Source organism: Lutra lutra, chromosome 4 (assembly GCF_902655055.1).
Source record: "Lutra lutra chromosome 4, mLutLut1.2, whole genome shotgun sequence".
Lineage (NCBI taxonomy): Eukaryota > Metazoa > Chordata > Mammalia > Carnivora > Mustelidae > Lutra > Lutra lutra.
In genome coordinates, this window is record NC_062281.1 from 102,752,943 (window position 1) to 102,765,757 (window position 12,815).

Consider the following 12,815-nt stretch of genomic DNA (forward strand, 5'->3'; position numbering starts at 1 on the left):
TGCAGTGGATGGACAGAAGCGTTGGAAACGTATTACAAGCTGGGCTGGGAACAAAATCGTGTAACAATGGAAACATCCAAACATCAGTTTCCAAGCCCTTTCCCTGGCTCGAGTTTATTTTTTAAGAGATGATGAAGCGTCACCTTTATCTTTTAGGGGCAAGTCGAGAGTGCTTCTTAAAAGAATCTGACAGCCACTAGTCATCACAGAGAAGGGCAATAAAAACAGAACATTCGTCTTCATAAGCAAAACATGGGATTTTCCTCTAAGTTTGGGAACTCTTTTTTTTTTTTTAAGATTTTATTTATTTGACAGAGAGAGATCACAAGTAGACAGAGAGGCAGGCAGAGAGAGAGAGAGGGAAGCAGGCTTCTTGCTGAGCAGAGAGCCCGATGCGGGACTCGATCCCAGGACCCCGAGATCATGACCTGAGCCGAAGGCAGCGGCTTAACCCACTGAGCCACCCAGGCGCCCCAGGTTTGGGAACTCTTAAGTACTTGCTCAGAGAGAACGCTGGGGAGCCCCTGTGTGAAATGGAAGATCTTCTGGGTTACTCTCTATTCCATTACAAAGTGCTGTAATGACTCCGTAATACTTTGAAGACCTAGTTTTTATAAAATTAACGACGTGAATGACAATCCTCTGCGCTCCTGAACATCTGGCTTTCACTTCTTGGCCGCCAAGTGAATGAAGAACGAGTGTGGCTCTACCTTTATACCCTCGTCCCAGGCTCCCCTTTTCATTTCAGCCAAAAGTTTTCCCATAAAGGATTTTTTTTTTCTTTTCTGAGAAATTACTCACTCACTCTTCGTCCACACCTCTTTCCTTTGGTGATTCAAAAATCATTCTTTCTAGTATTTATTTGTTTATTTATTTAATTTATTTATTTGACAGAGAGAGAGACACAGCAAGAAAGAGAACACAAGCAGGGGGAGTAGGAAAGGGAGAAGCAGGCTCCCTGCTGAGCAAGGAGCCTGATGCGATGCGGGGCTCGATCCCAGGACCCTGGAATCATGACCTGAGCTGAAGGCAGACGCTTAACGACTGAGCCACCTAAGGGCCCCTCTTTCTAGTATTTAAACAAAATCTGGCAATCCCATGAACTAAGATGTTAGAAAGCTCTCTATTTTCAATCAAATATGAAACAAACTTCCTGTAAGTCATACTCTGTTTTATTTATTTATTAACTTACTTACTTATCTTTTTTAAAAGGTTTTATCTATCATTTGAGAGAGAGAGAGAGAACGAATGGGTCAAGGGACAGAGGGAAAGGGAGAAGCAGACTCCCCACTGAGCAAGGAGTCCCACTCGGGGCTCGATCCCAGGACCCTGGGATCATGACCTGAGCCGAAGGCAGAAGCTAAACCAGTTAAGCCACCCAGGACCCCCTGTCCTGTTTTCTTTTCTTTTTTTTTTTTTTAAGATTTTATTTTTAAGTAATCTCTACACCCAATGTGGGGCTCGAACTTACAGCCCTGAGATCAAGAGAAACATGTTCTACCGAGCCAGCCCGGCATCCCTAGCATACTCTGCTATAATATTCACTTCTTAAACTTTTCAGCAATGTTTTCTATGTATCTTTCGATAAGAACTGGTGACTGAAGATTGCGTGAGTTGTTGCCATATTGCTTTTCGTGTATTACAGCCATTTTTTCATGGTAGAAACACAAGTATTTCCCTAAGGGCAAGTGGGTTTTCGAGTTCTGCAATTACTAAGAAACACCAAAAGACTCTTGTACACACTTACTACATTTAATGAAATTTTGTGGGATAAGTACGGTTAGTAAGTTTAAGCATCAATGAAATAATTAAGGAAGTTTATATTCATTGTCTGAATGCTTAATTTTTAAATATCTTACTAATTGGGAAGCTTTCTGTTATCAATAGCTTATATCTGAAGGCAAAAACTCTTAGGGCAATAAGTTTCATTAAAAGTAGAAAATGTCAACCATATTTTAGGGAATTATCTTGAAAACGTTGGCTTTTTTGGTCGACTTCTTTTTAGGTCCAATGAGGCTGTCATTGCTTTTGCTGGCTAATAAAGAGCTTATTCAGGAAGAGAAAGGTCACTCCAGGTATTTTTATGGTTTCTGATGTTTGCGTTATCAATATTATCTCTAATCCAGGTTTCTTTGCAAGAATCTTTTAAACCATTTGCTCGTTTTGTGAAGCTTACATAAATACATGGTAAGCACTCAAAGTGATTTTGGTTGAATTGAGGAAAATCTGACAGATGATTCAGTCATCATTTCCTCCCATGAAGCCTTAAGATCTTATGGATCTCGAAGGATTGAGTTCCACAATCTATGGGACCATCAGTGGTGGGAGCAGTCCTGTGGCCTCAACAGTTTGAAATAGGAAGAGAGAAGATTCTGTTCCCCAGTTTGGGAGGATCAAATTTTTAATTCTCAGGGACTTCTCAGCCAAGAAGTATTTTCCTGGATACCATGTTATCTCTCGGAAGGAGTGAAAGCAGTCCCTGGGACTTAATTTCTTCACTTTCCCCCAGAGTGATATAGAAAGATGAACAGTCAAGATGCAAGCCCAGGCCTGCTGGAAATTCTGCTGGGAGAATCCCGTCAGTTTCTTTCCCTGATACATAGGTGGGGGTCTGTTCCAAGCTGGCCCGGGGAGGAAGTGAAGTGAGCATAGAAACTGCATATGGGTTGGCAAATCTGCGATCACACAAAAAGGCATAGCCCTTTGGCAATCTTTGGGCATCGGTAGGATTGCATTTGGCTTCCCTTAATAGAAACCCATGCTGCCTACCCAAATGGGGTTTTGATTTTTGCCATATAACCGGAAGTCAGGAAGTAGGTAGTTTCAGGGCTGTTGTCTCGAGAGTCACGAAGGACCTCAGATCCTTCTAGCTTCCTGCTCTGCTATCCTAGCATGGGGCTTTTTATTTTCAGGGTTGTGGGGATGGTCTCCTGCATTCCCAAGCATCTTCTCACTTCAGGCAGGTAAGGCCAAAAAACATGCAGTCTTCTTTTCCCGGGCCTTTGCCTTTTATTAAGGGATGGACAGGCTCTCCAAAGATGTTTCCCTCTACTTTATGGTGCAGCCCTCTGGGCATCTGCCAGTGAGTTGAGAAGCTGGATACAGCAACTGAGCCCATTAGTGCTCCCAAATAAAATTGTTGGTAAAGATGAGCGGGAGAATGGATTCTGACTGAATACACAGGAGTGTCTGGGCTCTGTCATGAGTGAACAACCCAATTTCATACTGAATAGATTGGTGCCTGCTTTTTCACTGTCCCCTTCTCAAAAAACTTGCATCATGCCCTGGGCAGTGTACTCCTTAGAACTATCATCAAGAACCCCCACACTGAAAGCAAGTCTTGCAGCGGGATCCCTGGGTACCTCACCATGCTCCCAGCTTGCGAGCCACACTTGAAGTCTTTGCATGGGGCTGGTAGGAGTTGGGACGCCTGGACCCAGCCTTTCATTTACTATGGGTCTCCTCCCTGTCCTTGACCTACCTTGCGGGGACTTGAGGAGAACAGCTCCAATTCATAAATAACCAGAGCCATCTGTGAGCAGCAGAGCCAAGGCCGAGGCTTCCTGGCGAACCCACAGCGCCCACCCCTGCTTCTCAGCATGACTCCGAGTGGGCATGCCGCCCAGCAGCCCAGCGGCCCCGGAGGGCGTTGGATTTCAGCATCCCAGAGACTGTGTGTGGGAGGCGTTCCCAGACAAGATGAGCTGGGGGCTGGCGGGCGGGGGAGGCTCAGGACTGGTGAGCGGGCTTTGCATGAAGCCAAGATTTCCTATAGCTCCTCAGTGAATTTGCCACTTCTTCTCCAAGCCTCTACCCCGGGTGATAGCCACAAAGTCTGTAGATTTTGTTCAAACTGACCTGCATTGATATTACGATGGTTTAAACCCTGCTTTAAGAAATGTCGTGCTGTTCTCATGAAAGTAGCATAATGTAGGTGCTTCTGGGCAGGTCCAGTCATCCCCTGTGTGGATGAAATAGGAGGTCGGAGGGGTAGAATTTGCATTTTTTCCCCTCATTTTCAAATAAACATATACTCACTGCAGAAAATTTAGAAGTATCATTCTCCCACTCTTCATTCCCACCATAACCCCAATTTTAATTCGGGCAGCCATGTGCCCCGGTAAAAGACGACATTTCTCAACCTTTCGGGCAATGAGCAAGTACAAATGGGCTGCGAGCAGAACTTAGATGGGTTTTCAGGAAGATTCACAAAGGAGGCAGGGGGGCAGGCAGGGCAGGCCCACAGTCCCTTTTGTTCTATTCTGTTCCTCCTTTTCAAGCCTGGAACGTAGATGTGATGGCTAGAACTCCAGCAGCCATCTTGGGTGTTTAGAATCAACCCTCTGTATTGAAGGTGGTGACACGGAAAACCAGAAGGAAACTGAAACCCTGATGACTTTGTCCAAGCGTCAAACAGCCCTGTCATCCCTGCCCCTGCACATCTTTTATGAGAAAATAAACTCCTCATTTGCTTAAGTCACTGTGGTCAGGTCTCTGTTAACAACAACTGAAAGTAATTCATAGCTGAACCGGTACCTGACTCGGAGCGGGTGTCCAGTAAAACTTTGGGGCAGCACATTTCTCTGGAAAGAGCTCTGGGTGATGAGAAGAGTGGGCCAAAGAATCCTGGGCTTGTTTTTTCACCAACTCCCTGAGTGACCAAGTTTGTGCTCTCTCTGGGCCTCAGTTTCTTTTCTGTGAAGTGTGAGGGTCAGACTAAATGCTCTTCAAGAACGTCTTTAGGCTCTTATCCCTCTGAATCTATGAACTGGACTGACCCAGGTGCTCTTTTGGGTTTACATCTTGCTAATTTTGTAGCAGTAGGTAGGGAATTTAGCCTGTTGGAGTCCCGGATTTTTTTCATCTCAGCTGCCTAGCTTATCAGGCACACAGGCAATGTTTAGCGAATGAATGAGGGAGGTAGGAACCATGCCCCTGCCTGGGCTGCCTCCCCAGATGAAAGCAAGGATAAAACGAGATAACCCTGCCCAACACCATCCCAAGAGTAACTCAAATGCTTCCAGGACCGAAATGACCTGCTCTCCCCCTGTCCTTCACAAGACTTGGATTCTAGGTATCTGCCAGGACTGATCTCTACTCAGAATCGCCCTGCCACCTTCCTCCCCAAGCAGCTTCCAGACTGCTTCTTAGGTGGCCCAAGTCCCTGGGCAAAGGAACAGAGAGAGAACCAAACCAGCCCTATGCCACCTGTGAGGAAGAAATAGAATCCGTCCCTCCCTGAATCGAGTTCCAGAAAGAGCATCTTCTGTCTCCCGGCTGACCCCCTCCTGATGATGCCAAGGACTCCTGCCATCATTTGCCCTCAGGAGCGGAAACTGTGGCCATCCAAGAATCTCCTTGGTTCCCATGGGCCTGGAGCTCTACCTGTGCCGCTGTTTCCTAACAGGAAGTTCAGTTGCCCTGGCACTCCATCTCCATAGCAACCCTTGCTTTTGAGACACTGATGGAAATTGCTGGTGTGGGGAGGCCAGTCACAGAATACTGATTTGCGCGGTGTCTGTAACCACGACTGCATCTCAGTACCTTTCCAGATACCCAAGGAGCTTAAAATACATCTGGTTCTGTCTAGGGCTCTCCAACCAGGCTAAGCATCTTCAAGTGCATCTGAGCTGTGTCTGACCTGATAATATTGGTTATCTTAAGCAACTGGGGCTCCGGGGGCCAGGGAACGGGGCACTGAATGCAAAATTACAGAGCACAGGTCTGGCGGGGTCTGCTGGAGAGAAGGTAGAGAAGTAAAGGGGATCTCCTGGGAGGAAACCGAGGGGTTCTAGGGCACAGCCAGCAAAGAGCCCTGATTTCCTGTGGAGCTCCAGTGAACTTGGTGGTCCAACTCATGATCTGAGCATTTGTCGATTTATTTGCTCGTTCAACACACATGTATTAAGCCTCTACTCTGTTCCAGACTCTGTGCCCAGCACTGGGATTATAGGTGTGAATAAGAGAGGGCACACGTTCCCCGCCCTCACCAGAGTTTATGGGATGTTTGAAACTGGGCTCGTCCCTGAAAGGGCAAACAAAACTGCGTGTATTTCTGGATATCTTCTCCACTGTGCAGTGAGCTTGCCAGCTCGAAGATTGTTTACTCATAACCTTGACAGTGTTTGCAGCACAAAATAAGTGATGGGATGGACTGAGCGGTGTTGCTGCCTCAGCCTCCCTCACTGTGGGCCCCCCGGGGGCTCTGGCCAGCCCTGCAAAGTGTGTGCTCAGGCCGTGAGGTGCTGTATGCGGGATAGATAAAGTGACCACTCCACCGACACCTGTTAAAGCAGTTCTGCATCAAGTGACAGGTTGAATTACTTCCTAGTCTCCTTGGCAGGATCGGCAGCCAGCCCTCCCCCTACCCCACCTCCTTCTTCCTGGAATCGCTACATGTCATTCAATTAATCCTGCATTTCCCAGAGCAGGAAGCCGTGCAGAGTTTAGAGCGAGATCTATGTGCCAGGGCTGTCCTCAAAAAGCGGTACCACACTGTCCCGGTCCCAGCAACTGCCCTGGCCTCCTCCCCGAGGCAAATGGGCCACAAGACAGACGGGGAGACGCTGCAGGGGCTTTGCAGGTCCATGAAGATCCCACGAGGGATGCCTCGGGTCAGAAGAGGCCACCACTATGACCCTGACTGCCTTCCTGGGCTGCAGGGGCTCAGATCCTGTGGCTGGCTGGTTGCCTTGGAGCAGGGAAAAGGGGCTGGGCTCCTGGAAGCACCCCACCGCCTCCGGGCCATCTGGCTGAGTGAGAAAGAGGATAGCTCCACGCAACCCGATTCTCCTTTTTGGCAAAGCAGCTCCAGATCAGCCTGATGGGGGCATCCACTGTCTGAGGGAGGCTTCTCTGCGGCTGGTTCCCTCCTGGAAGTCTGCGGGCACAACAGAGACTTGACTCCCTCTGCTCGGATTATTTCTTTCTTTGCCTGAGGCCCTCAATGCTCTCTGATTGCTTTTCTTTCCCTTCATCCTGGAGAAAGGATCCTGTGGTTACCTGTCACATAGTCACGTAGTGGACCACCTGTCCCTGCTGGCAGCTCATGCGGGGCCTTGGAGCCAAACAGGCACTCCACAGACCCAAGACCCTGCTCGAACCCTTTGGGGGGCGCAGGGACATCTTCTCTTGGACTGGAATGTCCCTGCCGAGTGCTAATCCTTTTCAGGGCTTCCCCTGAGATGTTTCTAACCACCCCTACTGTCTGCGTCGAGCTGCCCTCAGAGCCCCTCTGAAGACAGCTTCAACACACGGGGCCCCAGCAGGGCCCTTTTCCCCCCTGCTCTGTGGAGGAAGAAATAGCGGAGAAAACCAGCACCTCAGGGACACCATTCCATGAAACAGCCGAGCCTACATTCTTAGCAAGCAGCTGGTCACCTGGGCTGGGACCAGCCCCTCTGCACCTGTACAACCACCTCACAAGGTCTTCAGGAAGATTCAGCCCAACCATGGACACACTAATGCTTTGAACAATAACATACAGATGTGTGATTTATTCAACACCTACTAGCAGGCTACACTGGCCCCGGTGACTCAGAACTGCCCCATCCCTTCCTGTATAGTGCTCCCTAAGTGCTCCTTCCTGTGGCCAGTCCTTAGATCACTGCCTGGACAGCCAAACAGCTCACCATCATGGGCTTGGTCTCTAGGACCCCCTAATGTGGGACCCCCCCCATCCCCACCTTGGACCTATGCAGTTAGGAGAGGCAGCCTGGAGTGAGCAAGAACACTGAACTGGGGATAGAAAAACTAGCATTAAATCTCTTCGTTTCCTTTGCATGCACAACAGGATAGTGTCCTGCCAACTCATCTCCCAGGTTTGATGTGAGAACCATTTGAGTTAATGTCATCCTCACACTTTACAAATAATCATGAATGACCAAGTTGTTAAAATACTTCTCTCTTGGGCAAATAATCCCAAACCCTTATCTTTCAGTGGAGTTCAAATCCTGTCCCTCTTTCTGCTACACGTTTTCACGTTCATGGCCTGTGGTGCTTAAAGCCCTCTAAAGCAGCTCTCTAAGCCAAGCTGGTCCCTCGTGCAGCACAGGATACAGAGGTCCTGCAAGGACTCTGGCCAATGAGCTCCCCTACCTCGCTGGTGCTCCCCACTACCCTCTGGGTATTAGCAGCTGTCACCCTGGATACCTGGCTATTCTCTGTCACCTGTTACTACCCCCCCAACCCCCTGGCTGGCTCAGAGCAAGTATGGGTCTGATCATTGGGCTGGTGGGGCAAATGAAGGAGGGAGGGAAGGAATACTTGTGTTAAAGGTGTCACAAACAATTCCTCCCCTGGGGATGTGGTTTTCCTCAGGACATGAAATCTCTACCAACATTGAAAACTCCTCCTCCCCTTCCTTGGGCCAGCTACGCGGGCATATTTCTCTGAGAGGATAATTCCATCTCTTTCCCTGGGAGTTTCCAACCCCAAAATGGCTCAGACTTGCGCAGTGGTGCCAAATACGGCACACAAATTATTCTGAGCAACTCCCAGCCTGGTCTTACACGAATAGTGAAGTAGAAGAGGATAATTCTGGTTTTCTCTCCTTCGTGCCTGTCTTCCCTACTGTCATTGATTGAGTGAGTCACTCATTGATTCATTGATTCAAACTGTTCCCCGAGTGCCGGGCACTGGGAGGTTCAGGTGATGCGAAGGGACAGTGTGAACTGTGCCCCGGAGAGCATGTGGCCGGGAGGGGGGTTCATACATAAACGGGTAAAACAGAGGGCAGGGAGCCTAGTCGACAGAAGGGAGTCCAGGGAAGCTAGTGGGAGGGACCCATTCTGGGGTTGTAGCTGGGAAGATTTCTGGTGGACATAAGGCTGAGCTGGGGCGTGTGGGCTTTAGCCAGTAAATAAGGGAGGCCTGGGGATGTGGGAGGAGGAGGGGTAGGAGGCCAGGGAAGAGAGGAGCTTTGTCTGAGAACCGTCTGGAAGACAGTGTTTCATCTGACCTGGGGAAAGGGGAAGTGATGACCCATTCTTCTGTGATTCCTGCTAGCATGTTAATTAGTTTTTTAAAAGAGTTTATTTATTTATTTGAGAGACAGTGGGAGAGGGAGAGCACAAGCAGGGGTAGGAGCAAAGGGAGAAGCAGACTCTCCACCGAGCAGGGAACCCCGAGGAGAACTAAGGATCCCAGGACTCTGGGATCATGACCTGAGCCGAAGGCAGACACTTAACCACCCAGGCGCCCCTAAGATGTTAATTGTTAATTAAAGAAAGCGTTAGCCGCCAAAAGCTTTAAACTGTGGCCCCTCCTCTTGAAGAACATATTTGTTTTCATTGCCTGCTGCCTGGGAAGAGCATGACCTTGGAATCAAGTCTACCTGGGTTCAAAACTTGACTCACAGTCACTATCTGTCACCTTGAACGAGTCATTTAGTTTCTGGAATCTTCACTTTTTATAAACTGGGACAATAATCTTCATCCCACAGGGCTGTGATGTGGATTAAACGAGATGTCATGTGGAAAGGGCCTAGCTCAGAGCTGGTACCACACAGGTGCTCAGAAATGTTGCTTTTACCTCAGCAAATTATTATTATTATTTTTAAAGATTTTATTTATTTATTTGACAGAGAGATCACAAGCAGGCAGAGAGGCAGGCAGAGAGAGAGGAGGAAGCAGGCTCCCTGCTGAGCAGAGAGCCCGATGCGAGGCTCGATCCCAGGACTCCGAGATCATGACCTGAGCCGAAGGCAGCGGCTCAACCCACTGAGCACCCAGGCGCCCCTACCTCAGCAAATTAAACAAGTACTACCCTACGATCCAGCAATTCCACTTCTAGGTATATATCCAGAAGAACTGAAAGTAGATCTCAAGGAAATATCTGTAGACCCATTATTCACAACAGGCAAAACATGGAAACAACCCAAATATTCATTAACGCATGACTGGATAAAAAAACACGTGACACGCACACCAGACATGATGCTAAGCCAATTACCAAAGGACAAATACTGCATGATTCCACTTCTGTGAGGTCCGCACAGTCGTCAAGTTCATAGAGACAGACAGCAGAACAGTGGTTGTCAGGGGCTGGGAGGAGAAGGGAAAGGAGGACGTTGTTCTTTAATGGGCACAGGGATGATGGGAAAGTTCTGGAGATGGACGGTGGTGACGGATGGTACAACAATGTGAATGTACTTAATGCCCTCAAATGATACACTTAAATATAGTGAATTTTGTTATGTAATAAACATAATAAAAAATAAACAATAAAAAATTTTTCACAATAAAAAAAATGTTGCTAGGGCACCTGGGTGGCTCAGTGGGTTAAAGCCTCTGCCTTGGGCTCAGGTCATGATCCCAGAGTCCTGGGATTGAGCCCCCTCGTTGGAGTCTCTGCTTGGCGGGGAGCCTGCTTCCTCATCTCTCTCTACCTGCCTCTCTGCCTACTTGTGATCTCTGTCTGTCAAATAAATAAATAAAATCTTTTTAAAAATAAATAAGTAAATAAATAAATCCCTACCAGACAAAAATCTACAAGTTAAGGGGCACCTGTGTGGCTCAGTCAGTTAAGCGTCTGCCTTTGGCTCAGGTCATGATCCCAGGGTTCTGGGATTGAGTCCTGCATCAGGCTCCCCACTCAGCGGGGAGCCTGGTTCTCCATCTCCCTCTTCTGCAACCTCTGCTTGTCAGATAAAATAATAAAATCTTTTTAAAAATCTACAAGTTAACATGCAACTTTACAGTCTAAGTTCTTTGTTAGTAAAGGGAAATGACAAAGTCAAACAATGAAACAGTCTTCTTCAACAGCGCTGTCCCCTAGATCTATAACACGAGCCATGTGTGTGATTTAAATCTTTCCAGTAGCCACATTAAAAAGTAAAACTGAACTGGAGAAATTCATGTTAATAATACATTTTGTTTGACCCAACGTGTCCTAAATATTTTCATTTGAACCTGTGGCATTCCCACTTAAATGTCAAGTGTTCAAAAGTCCTATGCTGATAGCAACAGTTCTAGAAAATTTTAAAAAGTCCTTATGTAGGTCTATTAAACAAAACTTCACTATGACATTGCAGGTATATACTGTCATCCTTCTGGCCTTATCTAAATTTTGGATAATTTTCCCTAATATATTTACTATCCTAGTATCTACACAGGTCCCTTGGCCGAGTTAGCGGAAGTACAGAAAAGGTGAGTCTGAGCTATGACTCTTTAAAAGGTGGCCAGGTAAATACCTAGTGTGAAGAAATGCTCTCATAAAGGTGTCTCAGGGTCTGTGAGGGCCCAGAGTTCTGCTGGTGGGCTGCGCGGATCAGGAAAGACTTCACCAAAGATGAGTAGTTTTCACAAGGTGGAGCGAGTGGGGGTCACTGTAAGGAAAGGGAAGAGTGTGACCAAAAGTAGGACAGGGTACAAGTTGGAAGAACACTGCTACTTGGGTGTGTGGGGAGGGAGGGTCAGGGACTGAGGCCTGAGGGGCTAGATGGTCTTGGGCATCTCACTTTTATCTGACAGGGAACCATAGCAGGGTTTTCAGAAATGGAGGGACATGGCCAGACTTGTCTTTCAGGAAGACCCTTCAGGAAGGTGTTGGAATCTTCCAATTCTTTCCCCTCTCATTACCCCTGTGGTGAATAGGGATGACGTCTGCATCAAGTTTGGTAGCTAAAAATATTTCCTAGGCATCAAATTACAGATGTGATGCCCAGATTCAGAGCGAAGAAAGCACTGACAAAAAGGCCAAGGTGGCTTCCGAGGTCAGGACAGAGTTGAGATTCCTTCTGGGATTTAAGGAAGGGTGTAGATGGCTTTTATGGATTAATGGCTTAGTAGCTGATACCCTGGCAGCCTTTGGGGCCAGGTGAGTACAAAGTAAGAGAAATCTCAGCTTGGCATTAACACAGCACTGGCCAAGTGAGACAAGCAAAGGCACAGCCTTGGGTTATGTTTTGCATTTTTTTAAAAATAATTATTTATTTATTTTAGAGAGAGGGAGTAGGAGGAGGGGCAGAGGGAAGAATCTCAAGCAGACTTTCTGCTGAGCACAGAGCCCAACACATGAGTCAATCTCAAGACCCTGAGATCACGACCCGAGTGAAAATCAAAAGTCAGGCACTCAGCTACCGAGCCACCCAGTGCCCCGATCGCTACTGTCTGGATGGAGATAAGAGGCGGCTTTGATCTCTCTTGCCCTTTACAACTGAAAAGCTCAGAGTACTTGATGGGCATTCTCGGAGATGCTGGTCTCTTGTCTCGGCGAGAGAAGGCTCACACAAGGGCAAGGAAAGCCGGAAGAGTCACAAATGGTACAAGGAACCAAGAGGAACTCCTGAATTTTCTGAAACACCCTCTTTGGTCCCCTAGCGCATCAGTGTCAGAGAAGAGGAAGCTAACTTGTTTTACTTCTAGTTCTACATGAAGTGCCTAGAATGAGCCACCTCTACTCCAAGAGCCTGCAGCCCAGAGGAAGATGGCTCTCTTGGTGGTGTATGCAGTGGGGATGGGGGGGTCAAAGAGTCTTAAATCAGCTTCCTTATGGCTGATGTGTTTCTAAGCATCCAGTTTGGGAAGGCAATGGACACTGGGGGCCCATTTCCACTTGGGGTTTTATATATAATCACCATGTCCAGAACTAACCACCCAGTTGAAACAGGAAAATTCTTAGAGATAAGACTCCCTCCTTGCTTGCTGCCATGAATTGATCTCCAACAGGGGCTTCGTGGGAATGCCTTCTGATGAAAACTGGAGCCCAGAGCAGCAGAGGAAACAGAGTCAGAAGTTGGGGAATGGACCCACACCTGCCAGCTCCCAGGTTCCTAAGCTTTCCTCTCTTCATCCTCCCCCAGGGCTAACCCCCCC

At 47.7% G+C, this 12,815-nt stretch overlaps 1 protein-coding gene across 3 annotated transcripts in view; it reads right to left on the reverse strand.

The window, feature by feature from the left end:
* Positions 1–1,366: 1,366 nt before the first annotated feature.
* The window catches only part of KCNC4 (potassium voltage-gated channel subfamily C member 4), a 43,977-nt gene continuing 32,528 nt past the window's right edge, over positions 1,367–12,815 (reverse strand). Inside the window, exons 4-5 of one of the 3 annotated variants that reach the window (XR_007126723.1) lie at positions 11,192–11,326; positions 9,710–10,043 (exon numbers count right to left, since the gene is read on the reverse strand). Coding sequence is in view for 2 of the 3 variants with exons in the window: in XM_047726560.1 (XP_047582516.1) it covers positions 3,870–3,961 (92 nt within the window). In the remaining variant the exon portion in view is untranslated. Of the gene's footprint in view, positions 3,962–9,709; positions 10,044–10,579; positions 11,327–12,815 lie in introns of those variants that run through there. The other 2 variants (XM_047726560.1, XM_047726563.1) reach the window with 2 other exon arrangements.